The sequence below is a fragment of the Haliaeetus albicilla genome, chromosome 7 (assembly GCF_947461875.1).
Source record: "Haliaeetus albicilla chromosome 7, bHalAlb1.1, whole genome shotgun sequence".
NCBI classification, from domain to species: domain Eukaryota; kingdom Metazoa; phylum Chordata; class Aves; order Accipitriformes; family Accipitridae; genus Haliaeetus; species Haliaeetus albicilla.
In genome coordinates this window covers 22025653-22039067 of record NC_091489.1, presented here as the reverse complement: position 1 = coordinate 22039067, position 13415 = coordinate 22025653, and the positions used below count along the sequence as shown (strand labels likewise).

At 37.0% G+C, this 13415-nt stretch overlaps 1 protein-coding gene across 9 annotated transcripts in view; it reads right to left on the bottom strand.

The window, feature by feature from the left end:
• The window catches only part of AHI1 (Abelson helper integration site 1), a 98951-nt gene that overhangs the window by 54820 nt on the left and 30716 nt on the right, over window positions 1–13415 (bottom strand). For all 9 annotated transcript variants that reach the window (XR_011325417.1, XR_011325416.1, XM_069787256.1 and 6 more), the window contains exons 16-18: window positions 12450–12580; window positions 11029–11169; window positions 8790–8992 (exon numbers count right to left, since the gene is read on the bottom strand). Coding sequence is in view for 7 of the 9 variants with exons in the window: in XM_069787256.1 (XP_069643357.1) it covers window positions 8790–8992; window positions 11029–11169; window positions 12450–12580 (475 nt within the window). In the remaining 2 variants the exon portion in view is untranslated. The remainder of the gene's footprint in view (window positions 1–8789; window positions 8993–11028; window positions 11170–12449; window positions 12581–13415) is intronic.

Here is a 13415-nt window from a genome sequence, read left to right as displayed (position 1 = left end):
AAGGCACAAAACTGTTAAATACAGGCTCAGTTATACACAGGCTGTGTAGACTCACTCAGCCATTACGTACAGAGAGTATGACCTCTCCTCGATTGGATAAAACTGGCATTTCGCCTTAAGAACATGCCTGGATATACACGTTTTAGCAGAATTGGCCAATGTCTTCACCAATAACAGCAAAAAGTAGATTTGTCTTGCTTAGTAAGAGCCAAGCAGATTACTACATAAACTGTGACCTCTTCTGCAGCTGGTCATGATTCTTGCTATCAAAGAACATATGACCGGGGTGGGGGTGGGGGGCAGGCAGGGAGGGAAATAAATAATCCATGACTATAGTAGTAAAATTTTAAAAATGTCTGGTTTTGTGCAATGAAAAATGGATGTAGCCTGTGTCACGCACAAAACATACCCAAAGATACTTGTCCTATGATTTTATTTCTCTTCCTGCTAAGGAAAATAGACAACAAATTCTTCTGACTCACACCTTGTCAAATACATATAGCAATCTATTCCTCTGTACCTGCTGGTAAAAGACATTACGACATGACTCTAAATACAGTACACAGTTTCAGGTAATCACGTAACAACTCAGACATTTGTAACACACACCCCCCCCCCCCCCCCCATCCCTCCCCAAGTATTTGGTTAGATTCTAGGCTTCTCCAATCATATATATATTTTTTTCTTTTCCACAGAGATGTTAAAAAAAAGATATTTCTATGAAAATTTCATTATCATTCCTATCATTCTAAAAAAAAATTTTTAAAATAAAACTTAAAATTATGCACTTAAATAAAAAGTGTAATCCAATTTCTTATGTTGATAAGCTCTCATTTACTTATTCCAGAGATTAACTGTAATGTAACCATTCCAAGAAAAAAAATTTAAAAACCTGACTAGATTTCCCCAGAATAAGCAGTACTTTTGGATGCAAAGATATAAAGTTATTTTCTGTATCTTTTATTTGAATGAAAAACAAATTGCTTTCCTCAGCTAACAAAAAATAAAAGGAATCTGTGAAACTTTATTAAAAAATTCTTAGAGGTTTAATCTTGTATATCCTTCTTTAACTCTCAATTTACAGTATCACAGTATTTGAGCCATGATCAATGTTCCTTTCTGCACCTGATGTTGCAAGAAACTCTATCACAGCCCCAATAACCATCAATAAAAAAAGTTGTCAACAATGTTATTAAATTGACTCAGTGCACATTTATGGTATTTTCTGTCACAAAAAGTTGTTAATAAAAGCTGCTTTCTCCACACTTTGGTGACAATAAGCCAGCTGGCAGAAGGAGATGTAATTTGCTGGGTTTTACCAGCATGAGTGAATCTAGCTTTCTCTGCTTTAAAATATGATTTGAGTAAACACAGTATTACTCAGATGTCCCTGTTTACTTTGTTCAGCAGGGAGAAAACAGTGAGTAACTTTTCCTTAACAGTGTACAAATGTTTATGGCAAGAAAACTGAGATGGTAAAACTGGAAATAAAATTAAAGGACCAATCAGTAAAATCCACACACATTAAAAACGCTTAACACCATCTTATTTTACCCTCTGATAAAATTATGATGATGGCTATAGTTTTATGCTAAATGCAATTCATTTCTTGTGTCTGACATAACCTTTTATATAAAACATAAGCCACTGAGAAATAGAACACTGAAAAAGGTCAGTAGTGGAACAAAATCTTCTGTCACAGCTGATTGCAGCTTATTATGGCTACTTTAGACCTCTATTCAAGTAGTAATGTCAGCAAATATTAAGTAAGAATTGAAGACAGATACCCTGTGCTTAGAGCACAAAGACCTTTGCTGTGTAAGTATTACTGCCCTGATACTCTGACTAGATTCATACAGGTCACTACTTAACTTGAGTAAAAGGCTGAGAGCATGCAGATTTAAATTCCATATTCACTGTAAAATTTGTAATGACTCCCTACGATAACAGGAATCTGTGTATCCAAAGATGCACACAATTACTCGTTAACTTTTATAATTAAAAGTATAAGGAAAGAGTAGAGAAATAGTTTGAAATAGAAATTCCTTATATGTATTGCTAATGCTAAATAGAAACTTGGAGAGAGGAAAAAGTCCTTAATATAACTAAATGAAATATTCAGGGAATTCAATAAATATTCTCATGACCAGATATTTGAAACTACAGTCTTACCATAAACAGCCATTTCAGTCTCTTTATGATCCATGTGAGCTACCACCGTAGTGGAGAATTTCAGAGTTCTGGTACCAGATCTTACTCTGGAAGAGTCTCAGGCTCCATTGCTGCCAAGGTGGAAGGCATATTTATAGCACTCTACCTATTTCTAAGGTAACTACCTAGACAATGACCTTTACTTAATAGTAAAAGCAAGATATTTTACCTATTTTCTTTTATTCACTGGGTAAGTGTAGGAAGACTAGCAATTACTGCAGAGTAACTAATTGTGGTAAATCCATACAGATCAGTATGAGGATAGAATTTGTGAAACTACTCATGTCGCATCTGTGCCAAAGTTCCTTCATCTACAAAAATACAAACAAATAGTTTCCTTTCTTTTACTTGACTTTTGACTGTATTTTAAAATCCATCTGATGTTTGCTAAAAGTGAGGAATGCCTAGAAAAAAATTCTTACTAATCAAAGAATATTCTAACATAGGAAAATATTACAGATTTTAAGGATCTGACCTGCTTTGTAAGATTTTCACAGAGGGGAAAAAACCAAACAACAAAACAACAAACCACAGAAAAAAAAATAGCTATTTTTTCTAGCACAGGCAGCATAATTACAACTGGCAAATTTAATGCATTGACAAGGAAAATTCATTATAATTTCCAAAACCTTACTTTATAAGAAACTATTTCTTAAAGACATACAAAGTAAAATTCTGGCAAAACTTTCATATGCTATTAAAAGTATTTTACCTATATAAAGCTTCCAGTAATACTTCAGCCATTTCATATCAACAATCACAACAATTCAACAGTATCTGCTTGGCAAATAGAAAAAAGACTTCTAAGAAATTTTTTTATCCAGTAAATGAAATGCACGGGGTTATAGGATTTCAGATCCAAAAGTGGTTCCACCATGGCTTATAAAACACATCCTTGTAAGTCTGCAGCTGGGAGCAGCTATGTTTAAAGTAGTAATTGCAACAGAATTTCCTAGAGTAAGAAAATCATATGGGAAAAAGTATACAGCACTATTCAAAAGCACCTGTTTGATTTAAAAGCCCTCATTCCAGTGGACTGTATTGCCCAGGTCATCAGAAAAATGATTGCCTATGTTACAGGATCATGTTCTCCACTAATACAATAATTAATAAACTAAAATCCAAATCTATCATGCAGTGGGCCATATGGATCTGTCTTGAAATTGCTATAAAGATCCATCCTCACGTTTCTTCAAGAGTAAACTGTGGCAGATAAGGTGCACAAGTTCAGAGCTATCTTTCTCCTATGGGTGTTTGCAGTTGTATCACTCAACAGTTTAGAAACTTCTTGAGCATCAGCTGGCAGTAACACTGGTTCACTGGGCCAATAGCTTTTGCTGAATCTCTCCTTTACGAATTTGCCCCAAATCTCTGTGAACCCATGTACACTTCAGTACATATCCCCACTTCAGCTGTAACAAATTTTTTTTTTCCAATACTGTTCATGATTTCATATATTTGCCACAACTTTTCTCTCACTCTTGTCCACCTGCACAACCTGCAAAGCTGAGGAGCTCTAGTCAATTCAATCTTGTTATATGCAAGCTCTTCAATAGCTTTTGGCATTTGTACTACTCTTGTTTGAACTTCTCATTTTATTTTATTTTTTTTTTTCAGAAGGGGTCTCCAGAACTAATTACAGTGTTGAATATATGGGCTCATCCTGGATTTCCTAAGTAGAAACACACTAGCATCCTCCTCATATTCAGTTTGGAATGGATCTTATCGTTTCCTAAAAAGTATTCAGCTACAGTTTTGGTTTTAATAAGAAATAAAATTGTTTCGTCCCCCCTCTTTTTTAACGATGGTGTATGCACAGTGTAAAACAAATGGCTTCCTATTCATTTGCAAGTCTCTGAGAAAAACTTAAGGGAAATTTAAGATGATTCTATGAACTCAGTGAAAAAGAGGTTTTAAAAATACTGCAAATTTCTTATATATATATGATAGATAAGTTTACAGAATATCAGTACCTCCTCTGAGAGTTTGTAGATAAAAATTTTGTATTGCAGGCATAATCAAGTGAAAAAGCTATTTCAGCCTGCAGAGACATTCCAGCATCACAATTTCAGAGCAAGGATGTTATACCTTTAAAGGAAGCCCTTCTCCCCATATCTACATAACATATATCACCCCCTTGTTACGCAAAGCTATGAACAGGTATTTTTATTGCTAGATAGAAGTGAAATTTTAAATAAATAGTAACACTGAATGAAAAGCACTTAGGAGTTCTTTCAATGACTAGATATGGGTTTAGTGTTTTCCTATCAAAAACTTCTGTGAGTAGAAACATACATTACCATTAGTTCCTTGAGGCAGAGATAAATAATAATTGCTGCCACGATTCACTATACTGTAATTTCTCTATGTGGTAAAGAAGCTGATTCTGCATTCTAGTTTCATAGAGAAATTCATATTTACTTTTTGTAATAAAGTATCCTAGCTTTTGTGAATTGCTAAAGCTTTAGCCCAATATTCAACTCTTGGTTCTAATTACACATTTTCTGGGGTAACAAGAATGGTAATGTTGCAGAGGAGAAGAAAAGAAACTTCCTCTAACATTCATTAAGGTTCCTGTTTAGGTAGCAAAGAAGAAAAATAAAAAAAGAAAAAAACATTAGTACTAATAAGGGACCTGGAAAGGAGGCACTGTTCACAACACAAAAAACCCAAGCTCATACGGGATCAGAATATTCTTTATTCTATCTAGCTTAAACAAAGTTTTAATGTATTTACATTACATTTTCAAATCATATACCTAAGTTGCAGACCTCCAAAATTTGCACATACAAGTTATTTTTATATCCATTAGTTGCTGCTGTTAAGTTCGCACACATTGAACCCAGAGACCCCTGTGTTGGCAGACCTTCTGTTCAGAGGTTCCATCACCTTTGTCTCATAAAACATGACCCTAGGCATGACCTCAGGCCAGGTTTACTGCCTACAAGGTATGCTGCCAACATCCTTGTCCCAACATGGTAATCCCTATGTGTCTCTGAAAAGGCATTGACAGGCAAACATGACCCAAAGACCAGTACAAAGCCTACATAGTTTCCAGTTCCTTTTTATTTTTCCGGTCAAACAGGTACAAGGTAACACTTTAACACTTGCGTTGTCATTTAGATTTTCATATTCCCACCCTATCACAGGGCAGCCTGCCACCCTAAATGTAGCTTAATAAAGACACCTTTCTTCATTTTCACTTGGCTGTACCCAGACATATTAGCACATTCTCACACATGCAGCTGAGTGGCAACTTTATGAGGCCTACTTTGACAAACACTTTAGCAAAGCATTTATGCAAGTATGCATTCTAACAAGCTTTCCAGCAATCCCTTCACTTACACGCATCATTTTTCACATGAAAAAGGTAGTTGCACACATGTCAATGCATATACATCCAAAACTAATTCCCAATTACAAATCAGTAGAAATTTTAAGTTTTATTATTGGTATATTATACTCTTGGACTGTCCAGAATCTCTGATAATGCAGGCAGACAATACTGCACCCATATGCAAGAAATGATCCTATCCCTGCTTGGAAAGGAGGTATCACTGTACCCTGAGTCTCATGTTGGATTGCTGAACAGATGAGTATCAACAGTCCTTTCAGTGAAAAGAAATCTCCTCCCAATATCTCAGTGGTTCATAAAGCCCTGCAAGAAAGTAGTCTCAGGTTTTATAATCATCACTGCTATGTGACAGACATCAGACTGGATGTGCTCTTGTCCTGGTTTCAGCTGGGATAGAGTTAATTGTCTTCCTAATAGCTGGTACAGTGCTATGTTTTGAGTTCAGTATGAGAAGAATGTTAACAACACTGATGTTTTCAGTTGTTGCTAAGTAGTGTTTAGACTAAGTCGAGGATTTTTCAGCTTTTCATGCCCAGCCAGCAAGAAAGCTGGAGGGGCACAAGAAGTTGGCACAGGACACAGCCAGGGCAGCTAACCCAAACTGGCCAACGGTGTATTCCATACCATGTGACGTCATGCCCAGTATATAAAGTGGGGGGACTGGGGGCGGGGGGGAATCACAGCTCAGGGACTAACTGGCCTTCGATTGGCAGGTGGTGAGCAATTGCACTGTGCATCATTTGTATATTCCAATCCTTTTATTATTACTGCTGTCATTTCATTAATGTTATCATTATTAGTTTCTCCTTTTCTGTTCTATTAAACCGTTCTTATCTCAACCCACGAGTTTTACTACTTTTCCTTATTTTCTCCTCCATCCCACTGCAGGGGCGGGGGAGTGATCGAGCGGCTGCGTGGTGCTTAGTTGCTGGCTGGGGTTAAACCACAACAGCTCTTTCAACTGCCATCCTGCCCTGTTTGGAAACCCATATGCTGAGAAGACTCAGATGACCTTTCTGACATCTCCCATATATATGGTCCATGGGTAGAGGTTTTAGAGGATGCTGTCCAAAACCTTGATCATGACTCTGCTCGCTGTGGACTTACTCATCCCAAACTGGTCATTGAGCAATGGGAATCTAGGGTTATAAAACTCCAGGGGCTGAAACTTATTCTCTCAAACATGGTTGTAGGCTTATCTATTTCATCTAGCTACATGGTTCCATGGAACCACTACATGGTTCTGCTAAACAAGATTTGTCTCCCACAGCCCAGAACCCCTGGCTAACCAGGGACTAAACAGTTGCAACAATAAGGACTCGCAGAAATTCATTATCCCTGTCTTCTTCCTCAGATGACAAGACATCCAGAAGAGTAAAAAAAAAAATCTTTTGCAATGTCTTCCTGGAGTACTTGTCCCAGACACAAGGTTACATGCGCCATTCTCTCCATATTTTGCCTCTCTGACTGATAAACAACTTGAAGGCACCAGGGCTCACTTGTAGATTAGCAGGCACAAAATAAGCAGAAAACAGAAACAAGGCTTGCTTCCTTGTGTGAGGCCACATGTAATTGTAAAGGCTGCAGCAACATGCTACCATTATGCATGCGAGCTACAGTGTGGTATTTCATAAAGGGGTCCACTGGAAGCTCACAGTCCAGAAAGCAAAGGATGCTGGGATAGCTTTCTTTTGGATAGTTTCAAAGCACAGGCCTAATAGGGATGTCCAGGCCAGGGAACCAGACTAGATCTAGTCCAGAGCAAAACCCCTAAAGCATGATGAGAGTAGCTACAGCAACCTTAGCAACAACTGCTTTCATCTACTCATCTGCTTCTTTTGTGCTTCACTACTTATTAATGCAGACAAAGCTTAAAACTACATTAAAAAAACCCCTATATGCACTCAAAAGTACTTAAAAATGAAAAATAATAAGTGCAAACCCAAATGCAGTTCGTGTCATTGTGAACAGTAATTATAACTGCACAGCGCTACTCAGGAATATTCTGCATTCTTGTCGCATGCAAAACTGTTTCAAGTTGAGGAATTTCACTTAATTAAATTTATTGCCAATTACAAAAGCTTTAATTACTGATTTCGGTATTGAGAAACAAGACAAATAGTCAAACAAACACCCAAAGAAAACACTTTTCCTCCCTCTTTGTCTGTCTCAACTTTGCTTCAGACACTTCTCCTCTCTAGTTCCCAGTCTCCTTGCTTTTGCCATTATGTTATACTCAGTTCCTTTGGTAAGGTGATGGGTGGTGCAGGAGAGTGGGGTTAGCGCATAGTGGCTTGCTCTTTTTGCCTCTCCTTGTTTCTTAGTTCTTTCAACTGCTTTAGTGTAGGTCCTCCACCAGCCGAAATCCCCTCAGGGATTGTACCTGTCCAGCGTGTATTTCTCCATGGGTTGCAGTCCCTTCAGAGGAGTACCTCCTCCTGTGTTTTCTTTTGTGTGTCTTCACACATCTCCTGTCTTTCCCTTCATGCCTACTCCATTATCTCCCCCTCTATCTCCATTTGTGAATTGTTTTGTGCCTCCTGCATCACCTTCGTGCCTCCTTCTGTGTCTTCTTTTGTGCCTTCTCACATGCCTCCTCCTGTATCTCCACTTGTGCCTCCTGACATGTTTCCCTTTGCGTTTCCTCCTCTGCTCTGGTATCTCCCGTCCCTAGTAGCTACTGACCTTTCTTAAATATGTTTTTGCAGAGGTGCCAGTATGCTCTTCTGTTTGGTTCCAATTTCAGTTGTGCAGTGTGTCCATATTGTCCTTTGTGGAGCTGGCTGGAAAAGGCTGTACCCAACACAGAGCAGTCCATGGTATCCTCCCACATAGGTCAGCCCTGCAGCCCCCCTGCTATGAAACCCCTGCCATTTATGCCACATACAATTCTAAAGGTGAATAGGAAAAAAAAAAAAAGAAAGCATTTTCTAAAGCTCAGCTATAATGATCTATAGAGTAAATCATATGAATGGCAATGGGCATTGACAAAAAACATCTCTTGTCCTCAGTACTTGATAAACAAGAATAACTTAGTTTCATATGGTTAATCTCTTCTAAAGAGCTACTTACAGATGCATTAATACCTGCGGGAGATGTATTCATTTCTGAAGAAGAGATCCCAAGACTACATATATATGTTTTGTTACATATACCAGTCCCAGAATATGAACTTTGGCTGAAAAGACTATCTACTTCTGGAAATTAATTAAGTTTGACTTACCATAACAGAATCCAGTTTTTGTTTCACCTTCTGCATTCTCATTGATGCTCTTGCAACACTGACAAACTGATCTGCTGGACACATCACTGAACTTCTTTGTACAGGAATTTCAGAAAAACTGCTAAACAACTGTGGCCCTCTTGGTGCAGCTGTGGTAAGTGATGAACTGAGATCTTTTACGAGTTCAGCTTCCTGTTGTGCAACTGTAGAAATACCCAATATTAATGTCAGGTGAAGCCTTACGTTGCCATGGCAAAAAAATAATTGAATGATCGCTGTTATTTTGCCAGTCATGCCTTCAGTCAAACACCATCAGAATGTGTACTAATAGTGCTATAGGGAAAACCTGAAAATGACATGAAGTTTTCCCCCTACTACCCTATTTCCCCCTAACCCTTCCTGATCACAATGTCTCCCTTCTGTTATCTGTGTTCAGTAACCTCTCACACAGAACTGGTATTTTTGTATTGCTTATAGTGTTCTCCATGCAGAAATACTGGGGGGCGAGGGGGAAGAGAAAGGAGTTTTTCAAAGGCAAAAAAGTTACAGAACTTGCAATGAGTTCAAGTCAGATATTTTACTAGGTACATTTCACATTTTTTCCAGCCTAGTTCAAGTGAGCTTATTATACTTGAGTAAAATCTCAGAAGTTGCTAGGCATATATACAAGCACAGGAGGCATTCTTAGGAGGTAGCCTGCTCTAGAATAGAATAATTTTGATGAAAGTCGTGCTCACTGTCATTTAAACAAGTTGTTTGACTTTTGCAATTTTTTGTACTGTGGTCTCAAGCCAACAAAGGTTAAAAGAATTCTTCATGAAAGTTTTTTCCAGCAAGGATATTCATAAAACTGTTGGTGTATGTAAAACACATACTGTTCGAATCTTAAAAACTGTGTCAGTGACTAAAATAAGTATTACTATATGATTAACTCTTTCAACACTAAGGCAGTAAGACTACCTTCTGAAAGCAAAGTGTGTGCTTTTAACCAAAAAAGGAACACAAAGTTAGTAACACACAATGTAGAAAAGACCACAACCTATGCAAAATCTTACTGTTACCAGTGATATAGTTAAGCAGTCAGATGATACAAATAACTACCAGTGTGATATCTGTGTGATCTCTAAATATACACACACACATATATATTAAACTACCCCATTAGCTTTTTAAAGACTCTCTGTCTGCTGAACAGTCAAAAAATTTTAAAGAAATCCTTCACCCAAAAAATTTTCCACTGCTCTCTAGAATGAAGGTATCTTACTGGGTTGAAGTTTACAACTGAATATTCATTGTAAAGTCATTCCACTTTATTTTCCTGTAAAAGTCAACCAGTTCAACAGACAAATAACCTAAACTGTGAGATTTGATATGAGTAATCTCATTACTAGATGTTATTTAAAAACCAAATGTATAAAGACAGGATTAGCTTTATAAATCTATGTTCACTGCAAATATAATTCAAACAAAAATCTGTTACAGATACGCAAAATTTATTGCATAATTCATATTAACACTATCTACTGTCTAGATGCAATATGACATCTGAAAGCATGTCCTTAATTGAAACAACAACACTACTAAAGCTAACCACAAAAACACCACTATCAGAAAAGTCTGCAAAGGACAGTCTGAATTTTATTTTGTATATAAAAAATTCAAAGTCAGCATTTATCACTATTTTCTCTTTAATATAACATGGGGAATGAACATCTCTCCTCACATAATCACACCACAGGTGTAACACCTGTTTATTAAAACAATCTATACTCTCTCATTCATTTCTATACAGCTCCTCAACATTATTTTATAACATAGCCAGCACAAAATACTGAGATTTCTATTAAGCTATTCATTAATTTTCAGGATGATAGTATTTTCTGGCTCCATAATCCACCTTGATACTGAAAAGGGGCTTTTAAATATTTGTATGATGCCACCTATATATGATAAAGTGTGGTAAAAATCACACAGGATGACAGACAATAACACATTTAAAGTTGAGGCTGCAAGGGACCTCTGGTGATTGGCTAGGCCAAAGCCCCTGCTCAAAGCAGGGTCACCTACAGCAGGTTGCTCAGGGTCATGTCCAGTTCGGTTTTGGTATCTCCCAGGAGAAAGATACGTATTATCATCAAAAGACTATTTTCGTTTTCCTTCAAAAGAAGTACAACTACTAGCACATCACTTTTAAAAATAAAATATTTACAGGTGTGTTCCAAGAAAAGTTGCACTGTACCTTTATAATCATAAATGTATACAAGTATTGGCTGGTTTTGACCAAAGGCACAAAATGACACCATGTGTTCATGTGGATGAAACGCAACATCACGAAGTGGCGATGTGAAGGAGAGTTCAGAATATATGGCGACCTGATCACCTACAGAAGTGAAATGTTTATTAATACCATGGAAACATATTTGATACAGCAAAATAACAGTTGATTAAAGCTTGTATTACAACAGCGCCGTGCACTACCACAGTAAATATATATTCTTCAGTTAATTTCCTTATTGAAAAGTAGTATTTGGCATAAGACAAAAAATATTGCATGCTTTTAAGTTATTCAGTAAGTCAGAAAAGTTAGTGCTGTTGCAACAGCTGCAGGAAACCCCAGAGGATGCATCAAGTTAGCTGAGGTCTCTTGTTCTGATAAGCAAGTTCTGGAAAGGTGGCGTTCCACAGTATTTGTTTGTGCTTGCATTTTACCAGAGATAGCTATCTTAGTTGTGGATTTCAATTATATAATACTGACAACAGGAGTAAAAGTTGAGCACAAAACTATTAAAAAAATTTAAAAAATTAGCTCTTCAGCTGATGGCATTATGAATGCAAGCAGAGTGTGTAAGCAAGAGTCAATGCCCAGTGAAAACATACTAATAACAAAGTTCCTCCCTCCTTTTACTTTTATTCTTTTTTTAAAGTTTTCAGACAAATTATGTAGTGGCATAGAAGTGAGCTAATATAGTTGGAAACATGGAAAGAAATTCAAAACAGAACTGTTGGTTCGCCGCCAGTTTTAAAGTATTTACTTATTCCTTTTTAAAAATTATATAGAACATAATTGGAGACAGAATATAATGTCATCAAAACCAAAAAGTGTGTTCTGCTACCTTCTCCTGTTACTTCTGTCCCTTTTACCTCACTGTACAACGAAGATGACAAACCCTTTATCTTACATTTGCTTAACCAGAAAGATTTTGGTAGCTATTTTGAAACTAGTCAGTTTGGAGAATAATTAACGAAATATTCAGAGTCTCTGACCACCCTTGGGAAACAGATGGAAGTGGTTCTCAACAAAAGCCTAATTCCCAAATCCCCAAAAACACAACAGAGACTGATTTGATTTAAAACATTTTTGTGCATTCCATTTTAAGACCCTCATCCACATGTAAAGAATTGCAGTACACAAAAAGTTGAGCTTCAGGTGCTCCATTCCTACTGGATATTACAAATGCTACCTCTGCGTATTAAATTCCTCTAGAGAATTAAATCTTAGAGATTAATAATAGCTATTGAAAAGGTGGAGCTAAGGCTACAGGATTTAAGAATATCTTACTGAAGTTTTGTTCCATATCAGAACGGTTTCAATAAAGCTTACAAAACCGTTTCCCTGTCAGCCTTGACAACCTGGCTTAAGACCATAGAATAGTTAGTTACCTGTTTCTGGATTCCAAACATAAGCCCTTCCATCTTCACTTCCAGAAAATAGGAACGTACCACATGGTGTTAAGGTGCTGTGAATCTTTTCTCTGTAATTTGTGGCACCTATGTATTTCTTTGTAGCCAATCTAAAGATAAAGAATAGTTTGCACATGTAGCAGATACTTTCAGAATAGACAATCTAACTTTGTGTGTCAGTCCACCCCTCTATTGCTCAGAAAAATCAATACACCTTGAGTCCCAAATAGATATGCAAGCACCCACCTTTTGCAGAGTGCAGTGTTTACCCTTTCTTTCCCTGGCTTTCATAATGCACCTGAAATGATAGATGAAAGTGTACATCCTTGTCTTTCAGTAGCAAATGGAAATACTCAGATTAAGAGAATGGATATAGATGTAGTAATTTGCATTTTCTTGATCCTGGGCTTTGCAAAAAAAATAGGGAAATTGGCACTGTTACTCCAAGCTCTGCCAAAAAAGTTTTCAATATGCTTCCTGAGCTTGTTTACATCCCAGTAGCGCTTAAATTTATCCAGCAGCTCTCTTTAGACTAATGTCTCCTTGGTTAAAAAAAAAAGCAACAGTAGAATCAACAAATTTCAGACATCAGTACTGATTTACTATTAACATCAATATTTTTAGTATTATTTTGCAACTTTGGTATCCTAATCTTAAGTCAGTGAAACACTACTGGTCAGCATAGTAATAATGACCTACCAATGAACTGTCAAACAGTCTGTAGGCATCAAGTGAGAGAGAACCTACAAAAGGATTTAAAGAAGCATAAGTGAGCTTCTAAGAGGCTCTCTCAAACATGAGGTACAGCTTGGAAAAAGATGTGAAAGTTCAAAATGGAGACTAATACTGCAGTAATACTACAATGCAGAATTCAAGGCAAGAAAAATGGCAATAGGCCATGACAGCCCTCAAAGACAGAAGACAGTAATTTTTAAAATGTGTTAC